The sequence below is a fragment of the Ciona robusta genome, chromosome 12 (genome assembly GCF_009617815.1).
Source record: "Ciona robusta chromosome 12, ASM961781v2".
Lineage (NCBI taxonomy): Eukaryota > Metazoa > Chordata > Ascidiacea > Phlebobranchia > Cionidae > Ciona > Ciona robusta.
The window spans coordinates 4474202-4494484 of record NC_143246.1 but is presented as its reverse complement, the minus strand read 5'-3'; the positions used below and the strand labels follow the sequence as shown (position 1 = coordinate 4494484).

Below are 20283 nucleotides of genomic sequence, written 5' to 3'. Positions count from 1 at the left end.
TTTTTTAAATACCGTTAATACTTTTCGTTGCAGACAGATTTAATGAGATCATACTTTACAAGGTAAGTTGATTAAATATTTTATTTTAAGTTTTAATATTTTGTAAATCAATTGATTTTGTTATACTGCTCTAAATACCTTTTGTTTTGCAGGCAATTGTAGCTGCAAAATATGTTTATGTTGAATTGCAATGCACACACTAGAATTTGTTGCACCACATTCAGTCAGAGGACAGTTTTAGTGGATTTTAAAGACAGTTTGTTCTATTCTGTTGTAAAAATGAGTTTAAAGGGTTAACAGCCTTGTTTTCGTAGCTGATATTTGTTTTTGGTCTTGTGATGTTTACTATGCATCACATGCATGTATGCATAACCCTGGAAGCTGAGTCATGTTTGCACGGTCAGCAAAACACGCAACTGAACAAACTTTGTGAAATTCCACTTCTCAGAAATGGTTGCAATGCTATTATGCAAACACAATGACATTTAAAAACTGTTAACCTATTTCCTGGAATGTTAAAAAAAGGAATACACGTACACCACAAGATCCACAACTTAAAAAGGTTGGTTGTTTAAAAGAGCAACTTAAAAAAAGGTTATGTGACTTTCATTTACACAAGTTTATTTTTAAACACTATTAGTTTCAGGTATGATACACACAGCTCTTAACATGTGAACACATAGATGATATGGTCGTCGCATAAGGTGTTTTAACAAATCTTAATAATTTATTCTACAATTTATTTTTAATCTGAAACAAATATATGCTAAATATTTATACCTTTTGGGCTGTTTTAAGCATTTTTCTAATATTACAACAGTGGAAATTTTATTACATTTAAAACAACTATATTTCAAGCAAATGATATATTGCAATCAAATGCTGCCAAATAAATCAAATGTGTCACCAAGATTTGCTAAGTACTAATAGTCCACTGGTGCAAAATCAACATTTGCCCAATGCATGGTTAAAGGTTAATGCATAGCTGTTTATAACTAACTTCTCAAGTTGCATTTCCACTAAAGAGTTTTTGTCCCTTCAGAGCAGTATATGTTCTGAATGCAATTGATATGTATCAAAACATTCATGATATACCAATCAAAGTGATTATAAAACTGTTTAAGATATTTTAATATTGTTTTTAAAAAAAAGTAGATCTAGTACTTTTGAGTCATTTTTTTTACTATGCGTTTAATTTTTTTTTAATATTAATACCTTTTTTGCATTGCTATACTGGTATCTAAATATTTCGTGCTATTAAAGTGACTTTAATTTACACTGCAGCAAATTCTCTCAAGAAAAAATGAAGTTTTTAGTTATTTTTGCTCTGTTTATTGCATTCTCAAATGCTAGTGTTGTGTTCCAGAATGAATGGGAAGAATGGAAAACACTTTATGGTGAGTTCGTGGGTTAAACACCTGTATATAACGGCTGTCCTTTAGTTGCTAATGCTGTTTTTTGTATTAATTAACGTAATCTTTATTAGGTCTGCCATTTTTTTAAAATAATTTTTTTTTTAAGTGGAAACGTAAGGAAATAAATGAGTTATATCATTTTTTTCTGTCGCTAATTACAACTTATTTTAATTACCTTATGCCTTTTGTTAATTACAAGTAAAGCTGAATTTAAATTACAAGTAAAGCTGAATTTAAGAATAAAATCATGGAAAAAAGTTGGCTAAAAACACACACAAATCAAATCGGGTAAAACAGGAATCATTTTTCGCAGGCAAAGTGTATCGGGCTGAAGAGGAATTGAAACGTCAATACATTTGGTTAGAGAACCTTAAATATGTAACCCAACATAACCTTGAAGCTGATGAGGGCAAACACACATACAGAGTCGACACCAATCAATTTGCTGACTTGGTGAGAATTTTCTAATTAAAAATTACTAAGACAATATTTTTTTTCTTGGTAATAACTGTAATTATATAATGCCTAATTATTTAGAAAAATGTTTGAAATTGGGTATTGGTTCATAGCCCCTAATTGCAAGTTAATGTAGATTCCCATTTGATTTGGTTAGCTGAGTACTTGTGGTCCAAAATTTTTACTTGTTGCTTTAACATTAATTTTTTTTTTATATGAAGTTTTTTACTTAAAGAATTTTTTGCATATGCGTTATATTTAGGTCGCCTTAAAAAACGTTGAAACGCACTGGATAGCATTGGGTGATGTTTTATGTAGTGTATATATGGCATAGTGTATATAAAGTGGGATGGGGGAAGATGGGACACCTTTTCAAACTATTTCTCGTCCCATTTAGTAGTAAACAAAGAACATTTAAAGAATTATAAAACCTTTCCCCCACGACTCTTAAATACCGTTGTTAATTGTTTAAAACACAGTCAGGATATTTGAAAATTGTGTACTGTCTTTTCCCGCATTACTATATACAGTATCACTTCTTGTTTGTCTGTTTTTATAGCATTTCTGACCTAAAATGTGTTATATTAATTTCAAAAACACCAAGCCCATACAGAGTTGTTTCATTTTAATAAATGTGCCAAGCACACAACATTTTTTGTTAAACCCACTTTTATATCTGTTTGCTGTGCCTGGAAGTACTAGGGCATATTATGCAAACAATAAAGGATTTAACTATTATGTCATGTAATGCTGCTGTGGCCCGGTGTACTTATACATGTAGGTTGAGTTAGGTAAGCAGGTATATTTATATTAAATTATAATAAATAAATAAGGAAATAAATGAATAAATACTTTATTATTATTATTTGAGTAATGACATTTTTGTAGCATTGTAAAATTAAATTTAGAAGTGTGCCAAAAAATCGGTTATTACATAGTATGCCATATGAAAAATGTAATTATACTTTTACCTATTTTTAAATATTAAAAGTCTATTGTTTAAATGGGTAAGGTCAGTAAAGCATTCTGGGACCTTAAATTTAGGTAAAGATTGACCAAATACCAGAACACCCAGACAAATTAAAAGCTATGTACTGCTAAAAAAGTTCATGTAATAACAAATGATAAAGTTTTTAAAAAAATATTTTTTTTAGAGCAATGACGAATGGCGTGAGCTAATGACAAGTCAGGTGACCAGGCCGACCAATCAGATGAGCTTCTGCAACATGACGTTCATGACAGTCGGGGATCACGTGATTGCTCCTAAGAATGTTGATTGGAGGAAAGAGGGGTACGTCACCCCCGTGAAAGATCAAAAACAATGCGGAAGCTGTTGGGCCTTCTCTACTGTGAGTTGGTGTAAAAAAAACAATTAAATGTTATAAATATGTGAATGAAGTGTATGGTTTTATAATTCGGAAAGTGTCGACAATTTTTAATTTGAATCAACTACTTTTGCATTTTAATAATTTGCAAGTGTATTTTGGAAGAATAGTTTTAAGATTTTTGTATAAAGACACCCATGTTATAGCTCTATAGTGAGCATGAAGTGAGCGTTATGTGCAATTGGTATTATCAAAAAACAAGATCATTGCTATGGAGTAACCAAAGCATAACAGGGTGGGGTAACATAGAAAGTTTTCATTCTCTTTCCTTGTCCTATTTAGTAGTAAACAAAAAAATCCACAAAATGATTTTTGTGCTAACGGTATTCCATCTCACCCTACAGCAGTGCTCTTTAACCGGGAAAATATGCCAGGGGTGCACCAGTACAAAAGGGTATACAGGGGTGCATCACAAAACTCAAAAGTATTCAGCAATAATATTGAGTTTTGAACATTTTTTTTTTAGCCACTTTTCTACGTTTTTTTATTGGAATTCTATATCTTGCATCACTGGGAATTGTGAAACTAATCTTTTCTTTAACAACAAACCACGTATTCTCAATGATTTTGATTAGCGGTGCTTTTCGACTAAACAGGAACTTAATTTTGTACGAATTTCTCCTTGATGACATCCTTAGTTTTACGTTAAAGCAATCGGGGGTACATGAGTTTGTTGCAACAACTTTAGGGGTTCACCAACCCAAAAAAGGTTGAAGAGCACTGCCCTACAGTACTATAAAGGCATATAAAACCTCTAAAATGATCCTCAATTTACCACCAGACTGGCTCATTGGAAGGACAGCATTTCAAGAAGACTGGTAAACTGGTTTCACTCAGCGAGCAAAATCTTGTGGACTGCAGCATGAAGGAAGGCAACCATGGATGCCAGGGTGGTCTGATGGACCTTGGGTTTGAATATATCTTCGATAATGGTGGAATAGATACTGAGTCTTCATACCCATATATGGCAAAGGTAGATTGGTTGGTATGAATGTAACTTATTTATCCTTGCCTGGCTGGGCAAGGATAGTTGTTATAACAAGTGGTTAAAGCACTTGATCACAAACTAGAGGGTACCGGGTTTAAGGCTCGATGTTGCCACTATTGTGGGGAAAATGTTAGGCAAACAGAAACTGAAACAATCACCCACAAAATAATATATAGTAGGGTTTGGACACCTTTTCGGTCCATTTTCTTATTCCATTTGGTAGTAAACAAAGAAAGAATTATAGAACCGTATCCTCACGACTTTCATGGCCGTTTTTAATTGTTTAAAACATGAATAGGATATGAATATATTGTGCTAAAGGTGTCCCATCTCCCGCACATTACTATTTATACATGGTAACTCATAGGCAGACATGAGGTGTATAAAGTAAGACACCCATGTCATATCTTCAGTCAATAATATTTACAAGAAGACCTTTATTATACTTAAACATTTATTGGCTATATGTATGTGAAAATGTAAAAAAAATACCGAAAACCCGTGTAAATACAGCATTAAAGTCACATTTGTTTTAGCATAGTCAATTTTTTTACCACTACTTCCTTTGACCAATTTAGAATGAACCACAATGCATGTACAAGCGTAGTAACAGTGGTGCAACACTGACTGGATGTGTTGACATTAAGAGGGGTAGTGAGTCTGCTCTTATGAAAGCTGTTGCTGATGTTGGACCAATCTCTGTAGCCATTGATGCAGGACATAAATCCTTTCAGATGTACAAGTCAGGTTTGGAAAAAATTAAGAAAGTTTTTTTTTTTCTTCTTTTTTTTTCTTGTCTATACTGTTAGTTCTTGTCTTTTTGTTATTGTAAAAAGTTTACTATTTGTCTCTGAGAAAAATATAAGTCAGGTTCTTGAAAAAAGAAACTTTTTAATTTTTATTTCTTTTTTCTTTTTTTTTGTCTATACTGTTCCTTTTCGTCTTTTTGCTTTTGTAAAAAATTCAAGATTTGTTTTCTAGAGACATTTAAGTCAGGTTCGACAAAAAAAATTTTTTTTTATTCTTTTTTTATTTTTTATTCTGTTACTTATCGCTTTTTTGCTTTTAAAATTATTTTTTTCGTTTTAAGGTGACAAAAAAGATATTATTCAAACATTATGCTGTTCCTTCTTGTCTTTCTTTAATTTTTTTTTACAGAGAGTGACAAGTTAATGTTATTATGTTAAACAGGTGTATACTATGAGCCATCATGCAGCTCTGTTAAGTTGGATCATGGTGTGTTGGCTGTTGGGTTTGGAGCTGACAATGGTGAAGATTTCTGGCTGGTTAAGAACAGGTTTACATTTAGTTAAAATAATAACTTCAATAAAAAAATTAAATATAAAGCATAGAAATAGCCTAAACGAAAAATTTTGCTATTACACATTTTTTGTAGCATATTTACCTAATGAATTTTATTTTTTGGGACTTTTTTTTAGTTGGAAATTGTACATTTAAGCTATTTTTTTCTTTAGTCTTTAATCACTTGCAAATCCTGACTGACTTTTATAAAGTACAATATTGTCGTCAGTTCAAAAGAAAAATCAACAAAAAATGTACCATTTTCAAATTTTTATCCATATATATTATAACTTAAGCAAAAATATTATCAAATTGATAAAAAATTGTATTTAGTAAACTAATAACTTTGATATATAGCTGGGGTCCAATCTGGGGTATGGAAGGTTACATTATGATGTCTCGTAACCGTGACAACAACTGCGGTATTGCCACTCAAGCCAGTTACCCTCTTGTTTAAGGATTGGTAAGATTTAATTATTTTTTATATAAAATTTATTACTTTTCTAAATCCTTGTTTTTTTACAGGTCCTACATTCCTACAAACCCATTTCCTCATGAAATAAATTTCAAATGTCTCCCTAATTTAACTCGAATTTGTAAATAGTAATTTCCCTATCATGTGTGTCACTTTCTTTTTCTGTTATGTCATTTATTAATGATGTTTTAGACATTGTTAAACCATGCAGTGTTAAAGTGTATATATATACATTTTAATTTTATTTCAAAGATCTAAACATGTTTCTTTTTTTTCAAGATTTATTTTTAGATTTTGTTTTTATTTTTTGTCTCTTGGTCACTGCTCTATGCAGACGTGCAATATTCGCTCTCTACGTCACAATGACGTCATCGTGACATAGAAAGCGAACTCCAGATTTTAAGTAATGCTCAGCGGAGACTGATTAATAAATTCATAAAGATAAAATTTTAAATGTAATGTGTCTCATTCATTCTCTAATAGTGGGAATTAAGCAATTATAACACAGGCATTTGGTAATATGCAACAGGCTTAGTAGTTACCACCTATGTAACTTTCTGGGTAATTAGTTTATAAATGCTGATAATTTGGACTCTTTAATGGCCACTGGGTTTAAGCTATAACAGTTTTAATGAACGTCTTGTCCAAGAACACAAAAAGACGCACACATAACGTAACAGATCTTTTAAACACAATGTACAGTTTGTAAGTGATCAACAAGTGAACTGAAAGTGTATTTTGCGGTTGTTATACCTCCAACGTGAAAACAATCACAATATTAGCTATGAATTCTCGGGAAAATCTGTTTAATTGCTTTGTAATAACTCAACAACGATGGGTGTGGAAATGTACAGTAAGATGAACTTTTGAACTATAAGGTTACTGTTTAACTAATCTGTCAAATGAGAGCCTATTTGAACACATTAAATTAAGATTTTAGTTTCAGATTTTGACATTCTTAGAAATTATAAAGTGTCAGACAAAATAGGGTACCGTTAGCACCTAAAACCCATATTTCCTAATCGTACTTTAATCAATTAACAACGTTGTTTTAGGGTCGCCAGGCTATGGTTATATAATTCTGTAAATAATTTTTTTTTTTCTACCAAATGGGACGAGAAAAGAGAATGGCGTCCCATCTTACCCCCACAGTAATATATACCCTACCCACTTTAATATAATACGGGCCTTAAAACTCAAATAGTTGTTTTTCTAAAAATGTTTTGCACCACGAGTACTTGTTTTGTTTATTACAATTTCTAAAACCAGACATTAGTAGACACGCAGTTAAAATGTATTTAATCAAGTGCCGGAAACTGTTCTCGTTGCCACTTTTAATTGATAGGCAATTTATTTTAGTTAATTTGGTTCAGAGCAACTGCTGTTTAGTAATTGCTAACGTCTAAACATGCCTATACGTATATTTAGTACTATTTGGAGTAAGATGGGATACTGTTATCCCCCAAATCTCATATTTCCTGATCGTGTTTCTAATAACTCTCTTTTGAAGTCAAGGAGTTGTAAATATATATTTCTATAAACACGCATGGGACGGGGAAGCAAAATGAAAACATGTACCATTTTACCCCACTGGTGTACATTAGCCCGATCGTTTAGTAGCGTGCATGCCTTCTTTAAACCCTTATTTCAGCAGAAAATTAGCTGAAACGGCAATACTGTTGTTTTGTTCGCTTCATGTATATTTACCCCAACGATAGTAAACATAAAAGTGTTTTTTTAATATCGCATTTAACCGATATTTGCAACCTACAACAGTCGTTAATGTAAACCGCGTGCTGTGCCTGTAAATTCCGCTACAATTCAACAACATCTATTGTACTTTCACTTCTACGACCGCCTAATCAAACGTCACGAGTTTTCCGGTGCGGTTACGGCGAGTACTGGATTGCCTCACACAGTTATATAAAGAGATCCCGAACCAGTACCTATAGCAGCAGATTCGGAAGCGCAGGAAAGATTTAAAATGCAAGATTGGAATTCCATATAGCAGTGAGCCACTGGCGTGTATGAATTGATCACAGTCACAATTCGTGCTGCTGATTCAGTAATGTTTTTAATGCGCCAGCATTAGTCGTGACAAAAGTACTCGTGACAGACAAAAGTCAACGTAAAAATGCTTATGAAGAGTATAGGCAACTGGTCAGTCATCTTTATAACAGTATCAGTTGTTTGCAGCATGAGTATATGGTCTCTGGTGGAGTTAAATTAAGTTGTTGAAGCTTTCAGTTATATTTTAAAATTTTTATTTCAAGGTATTTTATTTTATTTTGTAAATTTTGTAATGCAGTTTTTTATTTACAGTGAACTTTTTCGGCAGTTTGAATAAGATTACTATTCAAAAATGAAACTTTTGGTACTTGCGCTTTGCGTCGCATACGTTGCATCACGTGACACAGCGTCATTAAAGTGGAATGAATGGAAAAATACTCACGGTAACTTAACTTTTTATCTTTTGTTTTATTAACTTTCGTAAGAGTATGTATGCCGTTTAATGTCTTGCCGAAGTTAACTCATCCATATTGGTAGCAATATGTAGATCATCTAACCCGAACATTTTTTTATTTAATTTTATCGGTTGTTTTATATTACCCACTACAACTCGCTAAAATAATAGCTCGGCTACAATTTTGATTTTCTCAAACTTCTTAAAAAAAATGTTTATAAGTTTTGTGAAATGTCAATTTGATCTTCCAGGGAAGTCGTACGCATCCCATGAGGAGTTGAAGAGACAATTGATTTGGGAGAAGAACCTCCGTGTTGTGACTCAACATAATTACGAATATGACGAAGGACTTCACACCTACACCATGGCTATGACAAAATTCGCAGACTTGGTATAAATTACCATATTTCTTAATAACTGTTTATAAAGTTTACGCAGGTCTTAAATTAATCTATTACAAGGTTAGTTCAAAAACCAAAAAGAAAATAATAATCACTCGTTATGCACCTAAATGCATTGGGAAATCTTTATTGTTACATATCTATTCTTTTTCCCAACTTTATCAATACACCTTTTTTAACCAATCGCTACACTTACAACTACTAAGTTCTTTGTATATTATTCTATATTGTCAGGAAAACGATGAATTCACAGCAATGTACTTACCGCGCATGCGCAAAGACTCCAGAAACGGATTCTGTTCAGCGCAACCTGTTGGAGGATTCGTAGAGAACCCGACCTCTATTGATTGGAGGACTCGCGGATACGTCACACCAGTAAAGAACCAATTACAATGCGGCAGCTGCTGGGCCTTTAGTACCGTGAGTTTTTTTTGTATTGTATATTTTGTACTTTTGTAAGTGGCAGTATGCAATTATCGATTTGTGTGTTTTTTAACCAATGCTGTACTCAAGTAATAGTGTATGTTCTTAACGGTTATTGCTTCAATCAATAACGGGACTACACTTGGTCAGTTAAACAAATATAAAACATTACACAAAAACCTACCTACTCAGTTGTATACCCGATATTGCTTCGTTCAGAAAACCATACTCCCTTTCGTAGCTTTACATACTAGAAAAGGAAAGAGGATGAGAATATGTTCCATTTTACGCCACCCTCATATAACTATTTTCTTCGGTTACAGACTGGATCATTGGAGGGCCAACATTTCGCAAAAACTAAGAACCTTGTGTCTCTGAGTGAACAGCAACTGATGGATTGCAGTTTTAAGGAAGGCGATGAAGGATGCGGTGGTGGAATAATGGATTATGCGTTTGACTACATATTTCTTGCTGGTGGCGTTGAAAGCGAGGCAGACTATCCATACGAAGCGAAGGTAAATTCTATTAGTGGTTTTAAAGTGTCTTTGGGTTTTATTAAAATTATGTGTGTGGATTTTATTAAAATTATAAAAATTCACAATAATAATTTCTCCAACCCAATGGTCCTGATGGCTTGTTTGAATTGTCAGCTATGCTTTAAAAAAAAATGTTCCGCCCAATAATATATTCACCCTTTAACTTATACAGATGGTAAATCGTAAGAGGTATAACGAGTGTATAAAACAGGTCACCTATTTCATATGTGCTTGCCCCGTCAGCATGCAAGATTAAAAAATAATTACATACATTCATTTATTCCTGATTTAAAGGTGTATGCTCCTTGGAAAGGTTGTGCATGGACTATCGCTAAAAATTGGTGTATACAGTGTTTACCACTGAAAATTAGACATAGTAATATTTTTGTTACAATTCTAGAACGACCACTGCCGATTCGATAACTCCTCAATCGCTGCGACTCTTACCGGTTGCGTTGATGTTACTTCTGGTAGCGAAACCCAGCTTGAGAAAGCTGTGGGAAGCATTGGGCCGGTGTCTGTTGCTATAGATGCATCTCATATAAGTTTTCAACTGTATGGATCAGGTAGCCTAAGTCATGTTTTGGTTGGCTGTTGATAGAGCTTGAATGAAAATGAAAACACAGTCAATTGAGTAAGTTGTCCAGCCACAACAATGTATAGTAGGGTGGGGTAGGATGGGACATTCTATTTATTTGTCCCATTTAGTAGTAAACAAAGAACATATACAAGAATAAATAACTGTAGCCCCGCGACTTTAAACTAGCGTTGTAACACGATCAGGAAACATATGGGGTTAAGGTGCTTACGGTATCCCATCTTACACTTGCAGTTCTATATTAGTTGTTGTGATTTGAGACGACAACAACAGTGTTTTATAAATGCCAACGCCGTTTCGACTACATTTACCTATTGGAATTAAACCTTAATACTATGGCCTGTTATTCCTTCGCAGGAGTTTACTACGAGCCAATGTGTAGCACCACAACTCTTGATCACGGTGTGCTTGCTGTTGGTTACGGGGCAGATAATGGAAATGAATACTGGATAGTGAAGAACAGGTATGTAATATGTATCATTGAGAACGCAATGCTTGGGCAGTACACTTAACAGTCATTTCTTTATCGGTGGTCACTAATGAGTTGTCTAAATTGACAATCATGCACAAAAAAGCGTAATGCACAAAAAGTAGGTGCATGGCCACTTTAAATAAACAGTTGCGTATGAGGCTATGACCCAGAATGTTTTAACAACTGTCGTTTTGCTATTCATTCCCTTCTCATAGTTTTTTAAATAACATAATATTCGCTATTGTTTTCTAAACAAATCGATTTGCCTATCGTTTGCAAAAACTTTATGTTATTATTTCAGCTGGGGAGAAGGCTGGGGTCACCTTAACGGTTACATCAAGATGTCAAAGAACAGAAACAACAACTGTGGCATTGCTACCCAAGCTAGCTACCCAACTGTCTAAAACTACTATTTTGAAAGTGTCAAAACTTGTAAATAATAATTTTACCGAACAGTGTTTTGTCAAAGATTTTAATCTCTTTGGTTTTATTGATTTTTGATTTACGAATGTTTGTATTTTCGCTGAAATTTGCTTGGCTTGTTATATACAAAAGTGGCCGTGATGTGTCTTATACCACCTACGAAAATAAATCTATACATATATAATCTAAACCTGGCAATATGTCAAACAAAATCGTGTATACACATAATAGTGTAAGGGGTTGGTCTTATGGAGGTAAATGTCGTAAAACGACAACAATTCGTTTTTAGTGGAGATATGTGGTGCGCTTCAGCCAATCACAAATTGAAAAACGACCATAATTCGTTTTTGCTTGAGGTAGAATTGTGGTACGCTACAGCCAATCATAACGTAAAAAATGACCACAATTCGTTTTTGGTCGATAATTTTGGTACGCTACAGCCAACCAGAGTTCAGAATGTGACCACAATTCGTTTTGCTCGATTTTTTTTGACCAATCACAGCTCAGCAAGCGACCACAATTTTGATCGTGATGACGTCAGAGTTTAAAAAAGTTGGTCTTGTTGTCTGTGACTGCTCGGCAAGTAAAACGCATTCGCAAATAGCGTTAAAACTCTAGTTTACTAGTATTTCCAGTCAATATCCAGTTAATTTTGTGTTTGTTAATGTAGTATTGATTTGAAGCGTATTTTTTGATTTATCACGGATTAGTTCAGCAGTTTTGCAAGGAACAGTTTTCCGAATTGTACTGTTTTTAAAACTCTAGAATTTGAAAAGTATCGCTTGTATACCTGGGAATTTAACTGTACGTGGTAAGTTTTGTTTGGTAAACTTTAAATCCAAATGTTTGTTGTGTTAAAAATGTCCTATATGACATGTGTACTACTTTATTAATTATGAAATATATATATATATTTGTTATTTTTTTTAATTTGTCTTAGAGAGCATTGAAACTATAATATACCTAGTGAGTAATTGTACTGAATGTTTTGTACATTTAAACAGGTATAAACATGAATGTTTTTCACATTAAGTCAAAAATGTGGGGACAGAGGTCTACAACAGAAAAACAGTAGAAATTAAATGTAGGCAGTGTAGACCAATATGAGATATTTTAATACTGTTGGTTTTCAATTGAAAGTGTTCATGCTTTATTTATTTTGAAACAGAATTGATAAACTGTGGTGGGATTTTTCCCAGCCCTCACTACAATGCGGACAAGGCCAAATCCTGGAAGATATGTAGCGCATAAATTACCGCAGTGAATGCCAAAAAAAATCTGGAGAGCAATATTTATTTGTCTTTAACCAGGCTGCTCTAAAGAACCTACAAGTACTGGCTTTTATCATCACACTCAACAGGTGGTGCACATTGATAATCTAGCGGCAGAATATCCAGAATGCTCGAAATGCAAGAAAAAGTTTATCATTTGGAGCCGAGTAATTGTCGATCCGCTAGATGTGGACTACCTATTTCAATTTACAAAAAATCCAAACTCACTTCAATCAGTTTTAAAAGTCAATGTCCACAAAAACATCACAAAAAAGCGGGAGACGCTTAAGGAACATTATCATGGGTCGCCAACGTTGGCAACCAAATACTTCCAAATACTCATGTTGGTACTTACAGAAGGAGAGGGAAGTTTAAACAATATTGCCTTAAACAATATATTCCAATGCCATTGACGGAAAGTTACTCCAATGCGGAAAGTTACTCCAATGCCAATGTCCCCTGTCAGACCTTATACACGTTGATAGAAGTTGTTGTTCAAGTCGCCCTAATGTTAACAAACTATTTCACAAGTGGGAAGCAACAATTGTTCATCTGGACATTTAGCATTTTATTTAGCGCATTGGAATCCCACCCTCTCTATGATATTTTTCTCGGCCAGTTGTCCCAATGCATCTTCGAGTAATGAGGACTTGAACCTATTAATCCGAGCTAATATGTTGCAGCTGGTCGGCAGTGGTTTTTTTAAATCTTTCATACTAAAACAGAACTTGCAAAACACTGCTGTCGAAAAACAAGATTCAAAGAAGAAATAAAACAACTGATGGGCCAACTGATTCAAACATTTACTGGTGCACTAGGGGTACCACTTTTGGATGCGGAACTCACATCATTGATATGGAAAGAGCAGCAGCAGCATGTAAAGTGTATCACAGATCTTGAAAATTATGCATTGTATATTGAAATGGGACAATTAAAAAAGGGCAACAGAATGCTAAAAACTTACAGATGTGGACGAGGGTCTTTTAAACTGATTTATTCCAGGTAATAATCCCTGGAAAATTCAATCCTTGTTAAACTGGTAATGTTTAATTTATCCAGGTACAAGTGCAAGTGACTTGCACTTTCAAAACATATCTGTTGAAGGGAATATCGAGATGAAATTTTGACAGCGTTGCTGCTGCTGTATCGTCTCCTAAAACGATCTCTAGCTATAACGCCACAGTGCTCCACACAGCCAATAAGCTAGCAAGGCTGTCTTTAAACAAGAAATGCGGCACAGTGCTATACATGGTAATACACCTGGGCCAATATACAGGTAAAGCAACCTTGGTTTTTCTCTCATTGAAGCCGATTCCACCCATTGTACTGTTCATGTCTTTTACACACATTTTTTCCCTCACTTCTTATTCATATTTTGGTTTAAGAACTGTTGTTTTGTGGTTGATTCCCTTCACTATGTTTTTTTTAGGTAACATGATCTTTTCTATCATTTCGAAGAAATATTTAAAATAATGTTACGTAGCCTTAAGACAAAATAATCAAGCCATTATTAACCCTGTTTTTTTTTTGTTTTTACCACCAGGTGAACTTATTGGTGTTAAGTACTTATAACTGGAGCAGTGTTGAACGCCTTTAACTCTTAATGAGCCTGCAGACAAATTGCTGCTGGCCGATATGAGCGATTTATAAACGTTCAAGGAATTCCTATAAGATCTGGAGGAAAAAGGTGATATCGCTGAAGCTACATAAAAAGTTTGCTTGCAAATTTCTACAGGCTCGCTTCTGGTATGTTAATTAAAATCAAGCTTTATGCACTGTAACTCATATAACTTATAATGATATCAATTTAGACGAGGGCCCAAGAACAAAAGGAGGAAGGTGATATTGCGGAAGCTACACTAGGCAGTTTGCTTCCAGATACAAACAGTCTTACTTCTGGTATGTGTATTAGAAACATGCTTTATGCACCAAAACTTACAGCTGTAATAACTTAAATTTTAAGTTCAGGTGTGTCAGCAGTTAGACCTACAATGTGTGCAAGTAGACCTTAAAACCTGGTCCCAGAATCAGGTTCCACTTCGTTTTTATGCTTTACCTTCACTTCTGCATCAGAACTGTTGGCAGCCAATACAAAGGCAAATATGAGAAAACAGAAAACCCACTTGTAAACAGGTTATTTATTGAGTTTGCAAGTGGTCTCATCTGTGGCAGAGGTAAGGATGAACAGTAGGTTCAATAAACACTTACTTACTTAATGTTTTTACAGGTGTATGTGGGACAAAGCAATATCTTTGTCCATATCATGGTAACCCTTTGGTAATGGTCTCTAATATAGAGTGTACCGGCTCCTTGACAAATGAGTATGCCTTGGACATCGTGAGGCACCTGTTGGACGTATACGACAAGCGACGTATGTTTTCCCCTCCCTACTGTACCAGAAAAAAACAGAAAATGTTTAGGGTTTTTAGAAAATTTATCACTTGGTTGATTATTTTTTGCAGATGTTTCCTGGGGGCTTTTACTGGTACTTCTTAATAGCCCGGCTGCAATCGATATGTAGAATCTACCATTTTCAAAACTGTGTGACATACACACTGGTCCAGAACGTCGACAGAGTAAAACAATACAAATATTGACATAATCATCACTTTCTATAAACACATTCGTGACTGCGTGATGAATAACAGTCGGGTCATGGCAAAATGGAAAATTCAGTTGCCGCTTGCTGGATATTAACTTCAAAATTTTAACGCAGTTTTACATTATTTGTGAATCATTATGACTTTTTTTAGCAACATAGAAAAGAAAAAGAAGCCAGATGTTCTGACACAAGGAATATGATTATAAATAACAGAGCTATCTATGGCCTCTTCACAGCCCCTGCTTTAAGCTGAACCTCTATTCCACAAACCTACAAACCCAGCTACTTGTAGAATTCAAGCTAGACACTGCACAATTATACCAACACTACCAACAATAGACCCTATGATGTCACAAAGCAAACGGAATTATTTAAAACGAAACAGGACGAGCTAGTGGTTATTGTGAAGTGGCCATACCACAGAACAGTTGAAATAAAATGTAAACCGTGCAAAAACGAAGAGACCCCCATACACATAAACAACATTATGGTAACTGATACTGCATGGAATGAATCCGGCAACATACGACCAGCGGAACCAAGAATTTTTTGTCAAAGACAGACTGTAGAAATGGAAACAGTTGTCCAACAATAAAAGCGAATACGTTTATTGTATTATTCCAGATTTGGTACTAAACTTGCTCAGCGGTACATATTTATTTTCTTTAAATAACAAATGTGAACGCTTAATATTCCACACTTTTAACCTTTTGAATGAAGTTTATTAATTTTGCCTTCTCAGTAAAGCTATGCACTTTTTTATTTAGTTTAATACAGTTTATAATTGCTATGTAAATTAAATTTATTATTGCACTTAAAAGGAAGCGATCATACAGAAATTAAAAACTTTTTCGTAAAATAAATGCACACAAGTTTAGCATTTAAAAATTAGTTTTAAACAATGGGGTAGCAATGCCACAGTTGTTGTTTTTGTTCTTTGCCATCTTGATGGCAGCCTTTGCCCCAGCTGGAATAAAACAGAATATTGCATTTTAAAGTTCAATGCATACATTTTGTTGGCTAAAAGCAAGGTTTTATTTTTACTTCTAAATTATAGGACAATCATCTACTAGAATAATTATTAATTATTTTAAGCTATATAAATACATTCCATATAGTGCAGGGCAACAACAATTGTTATAAATAACACAGGTGCCCAGTTTTATACATTGTGTCAGTTTTGGGGTGTTCTTTTTTCTGAATAGCTGAATGCTAAATAACATATACTTTACATTACCTATTATAGTATGAATGAACCTAACCTACTTTATTGCATGGCTGGAAAACGTCAGTCCTTTTTTAACAAGAATGTTCTGCTCCAAACACCTCGTGCCAGCTTACGAGTTACCAAGTATGTTACTTTATGGGTGATTATTTTATTTTTTTTATGTGTAGCTGATAATTTGGACAACCTATTAGTGACAACTGAGTTAAAGCAATACTAACCTGTTCTTGACCACCCAGTACTCCTGACCATTATCAGCACCATACCCAACAGCAAGGACACCATGGTCAAGTGAAGAAGGGCTGCTGCTACACTGTTGTTCGTAATAAATACCTTCAAAAATAAAACAAATGCATTTTAAACTTTATCATGTTAACTTTTATTCACACAACAAACAATTTTTAGGTTTAATGAATTTGGATTTGAATAGTTTTTTTTAGGAGCGAGGTAAAAAAATTGTAAATTCGTTGTTTTTTTTTTCTTTTTGTTGTTTTAATAATTTTTTTAGGCTTAAACAACATTCAGTATATTCATTTGTAGTACACCTTTGTTTTAAAGCGCTCCAATTAGCAATTACTCAATTAGATTTATTTGGAAAAAGTAAAAATGTTAATAAATTACAGAAAATGCAAAATATGATTAGTTATTAATTACATATATAATAGCTGAGTTGTTCACATAAAAAAAGCTTGGCAACATATAGCATACTTATTTATATGTTATGTTAAAGTTTCAATACTGTACAATAAATAATGCAAGAAACAAGTTAAAAATTCAGTGCTATTGAAGAATCTCCCCCCCCCCCCCTCGTTATCTGATTAGTGATCACTAAACAAATCCTAACAACGAACCACCAAGCCAAATAACCTTTAATCTCTTACCGGTATAACCAATAGTTCCCAGTGTTCCCACCCCTTAACTTATAACCTTTAACTACCAACCTCTCACACTTTCCAATCAGCCTAATCTGAAATTTTACAGCGGATTCTTCACCAGCAGAGCCAAAAATTCAATATTTTACAGAAAATGAACAAAATTTTGACAAATATATTCAACTTTTTCACGTTAAACGCAGTGCAAGCCACAAAAAGTATCTATCAACAACAGAACAGCCTCCAGTTTGAGCAAACAACTGATGTTTTGCCAGACTAAACTAAAAATAGCCCTGTAGCACTTCTGCATGCAATAAAAAATCAAAAACTTCAGAAAAAAAGGTTTAATTGTATACTTTGGTATAGGTTTCCCGCTAACTTTGAACTATCACAGCCTAAGTTTAAGTAGATTAAAACAATTTTAACAAAAAAGTTAGTGAAAAAAATTTTGCATTTGCTAAAACGGCCGATTATCGGTAATACTTGTAATAAAAGTTACACAAGGTACAAAAAACTTGTTTTTACTGCCTAGCAATCATTTTAAACTAAACCTAATCATAATATATGAATAAATACGGTAATAAAAGGCTTTTAACGCAAAATTTTAGCCAAAATTTAAACTTGAGAAAATTGACGGCGCAGTAAGCCAAGCGCGCAGGGGAATAACCTTGACACAATTATTTCATTTTTGTAGAATAGGGAGATTACCTAATAAAGGAAATGTACAATTTAATGTTTTAGGTCGAAATATATCGGTTTTAGAGTTTAAAACGTAAAATTTAACTCGCGCGTACCCGTAAACGCACTTATGACGTATTAACTATGTCTGTGCGACACTGCGTAGACGCCGGGGAGTTTCCCCATTAAATTAAAAGCCCTTTTTTCATCGTCTTATTAATCTAGATGGAAAGAAACGCTAAATGTACTAGCTTCGGCAGTACATATACTAAAATTGGAACGATACAGAGAAGATTAGCATGGCCCCTGCGCAAGGATGACACGCAAAATCGTGAAGCGTTCCATATTTTTAATTTTTTAGGCAATACATTAAAAAATATGAGCGATTTAGCTCATTTTAAGGCGCAGGTAGCCTATAAATAAGAGCAACAATCGAATGCTTAGTTTTACTACACAATTATTGGCTGTACAACATCAACATTTCAAAAAAATGGAGCACATACAGAGGTTATTTTGCATTTGGACCTCCTATATAACAGGGTTGGGGAAGACGGGACACCTTTTGCACAAAATTTTCAAATATCCTTATCTTGTTTTAAACAATTAACACCGGTCTGTGGGATTTGTATGGGCGTGGTTTTATAATTCTTTTAGTGTTTTTTTTGTTTACTAATAAATGGGGCGAGAAAAGATAGTAAAAAGAAGTCCCATCTCCCCCATCCTACTATATAATTATTAATATTAATATTTTACACGAGAACTATTTTTCTAAATTTTTAATATAGTAATATTTCCACAGAAAAATATTTTGTATATTTTGTATATTTTGTATATTTTGTATATTTTGTATATTTTGTATATTTTGTATATTTTGTATATTTTGTATATTTTGTATATTTTGTATATTTTTTATATTTTATATGTTTTATATATTTTGTTGTTGACTATTACTAAACTCTTTATTTTTATTATTTTAACTCAAGAATTTACCCTCATTTTAAATACAAGCGGTCATTCAAAGCCGTTGTTCCAACATTTTACTCATCACACGATTAATTCCCTTACAATGCATATTCACCGTAATTAAGGTTTATTCAAAACCGCAAAAACAAGGTATTTAAAAAATGACAATATGAACGAGTGTAAAATTACGATCCAACACACGGCTTCGTGCAAATTGTTTTTAAACCCATTGTTTGTTAACAACTGTATGAGAAAACAAGCACATTCAATAGAGGTCTATATATATATATGGTTTTTTGTTTTATATGCAACCGATCCAATGTGATTTCTGTGGATTTATTTGCTTGACGTCTATGTTTTGTTTTGCGATGTCATAAGTTTGACTATTAATACAACACATTTATACTATAGCATTCAGGTCCGAGAGAGATTCTCTCGAATCTAGACGTTTGACGCCGATTTGATTCTGACGAACCGACTTGATTGAAAAAATGCGCTCAATCAAGCACTTTATTGAGCATTTTGTGTCAAGTTTTATAAGTGTGTACATTAGTTTTCAAATATCTAATAAAGTTAGCACGTAATTTTGTGATTTATTAGAGCATCGTGAAGTGTTAAAAACAAGTTTATCAATTATTACCAGGTTTATAAATGGTCCTTACGTGATTGCCGAATATAGCGTATGGGCCGTTCGTATAGTTTAAAAAGGCTATATGCGCTCCGTGAAAGAAATATGCCTGCAGCATTACACGTAAAGTAAATACGACCATCGTTCCATATTTGGTGCGCGATTTTAAAAAATGTTGTTTTGCAGAAAATTAAAATGTTAACTCCATATAAGGCAAGAGTTTTCGATAAATCGAAGTGTTGTAAGTCGTTTCGGTATTTTCCATAAGGTATATAAACACCGAACGAGGCGGTGTTTAGTCAGTGTGAAGGTTCCAGTTTATAGGACGGCAGTTTGAAGTAAATATAGTAGAGTGGGGGAAGATGGGACACTTTGTCAGACGAGACTTTTTTTAGTTTTCTTTTTACGGACCCCCATTTAATGATAATCAGGAGAATAAGGTTACAGAATTATTCCACAGTATTATCACGACTTTATAAAGAGCCCGTCAAAGCTGATTACTGTTTTTAAATATTAAAAAAATATGTAAAATAGAAACAGTATACTTTGAACAGGTAAAAAAAATGCGAAATAGTAAGGTGCTATTTTTTAATGCTCGCTAAATCATAGTAAAGCTGATGAATTTTTTAGTTTGCGTGTGAAAAACAACAAAAAAATATCGGTTTAACGTTATATATATGAAGTTTACATGACAAAGAAACTAGCA

At 33.7% G+C, this 20283-nt stretch overlaps 3 protein-coding genes, 1 long non-coding RNA gene and 1 other non-coding gene across 10 annotated transcripts; 4 read left to right on the top strand and 1 right to left on the bottom strand.

Annotated features, from left to right (window-relative positions):
- The first annotated feature begins 31 nt into the window (after positions 1-31).
- Positions 32-6475, top strand: LOC149727004 (procathepsin L-like). Of its 5 annotated transcripts, none has more exons than XM_089890612.1 (10): positions 32-562; positions 647-704; positions 1367-1397; positions 1729-1868; positions 3026-3220; positions 4038-4229; positions 4823-4991; positions 5436-5541; positions 5904-6009; positions 6072-6475. In XM_089890612.1, the coding sequence occupies exons 2-9, from the start codon at positions 684-686 to the stop codon at positions 6001-6003; spliced, it is 954 nt and encodes a 317-aa protein (XP_089746738.1). In that variant the 5' UTR covers positions 32-562; positions 647-683; the 3' UTR covers positions 6004-6009; positions 6072-6475. The 5 variants fall into 5 exon arrangements, with proteins under 5 accessions (XP_089746738.1, XP_089746736.1, XP_089746737.1 ...); XM_089890610.1 differs by having other exon boundaries at positions 1285-1397; XM_089890611.1 differs by having other exon boundaries at positions 641-704.
- Positions 6476-8314: 1839 nt separating this feature from the next.
- On the top strand, positions 8315-11528 carry LOC149727003 (procathepsin L-like). The gene is made up of 7 exons (XM_089890613.1): positions 8315-8474; positions 8737-8876; positions 9121-9306; positions 9633-9824; positions 10246-10411; positions 10801-10906; positions 11217-11528. The coding sequence occupies exons 1-7, from the start codon at positions 8384-8386 to the stop codon at positions 11317-11319; spliced, it is 984 nt and encodes a 327-aa protein (XP_089746739.1). The 5' UTR covers positions 8315-8383; the 3' UTR covers positions 11320-11528.
- Positions 11529-11666: 138 nt separating this feature from the next.
- On the top strand, positions 11667-15776 carry LOC149727002 (uncharacterized). The gene is made up of 7 exons (XM_089890614.1): positions 11667-12149; positions 12507-13611; positions 13669-13885; positions 14153-14355; positions 14421-14783; positions 14837-14980; positions 15072-15776. Exons 5-7 carry the CDS (start codon positions 14657-14659, stop codon positions 15128-15130), a joined length of 330 nt encoding a protein of 109 aa, XP_089746740.1. The 5' UTR covers positions 11667-12149; positions 12507-13611; positions 13669-13885; positions 14153-14355; positions 14421-14656; the 3' UTR covers positions 15131-15776.
- Positions 15777-15988: 212 nt separating this feature from the next.
- Positions 15989-18065, bottom strand: LOC149727001 (uncharacterized). 2 transcript variants are annotated; one of them, XR_016386271.1, is made up of 3 exons: positions 17318-18065; positions 16658-16769; positions 15989-16178 (listed from the first exon to the last, which is right to left on the bottom strand). It is a non-coding gene; the product is annotated as an uncharacterized LOC149727001 (long non-coding RNA). The 2 variants fall into 2 exon arrangements; XR_016386270.1 differs by having other exon boundaries at positions 17378-18037.
- A 165-nt stretch (positions 18066-18230) lies between these two features.
- LOC149727000 (U6 spliceosomal RNA) lies at positions 18231-18337 on the top strand. The gene has a single exon (XR_016386316.1). It is a non-coding gene; the product is annotated as a U6 spliceosomal RNA (small nuclear RNA).
- The last annotated feature ends 1946 nt before the right edge of the window (positions 18338-20283 follow it).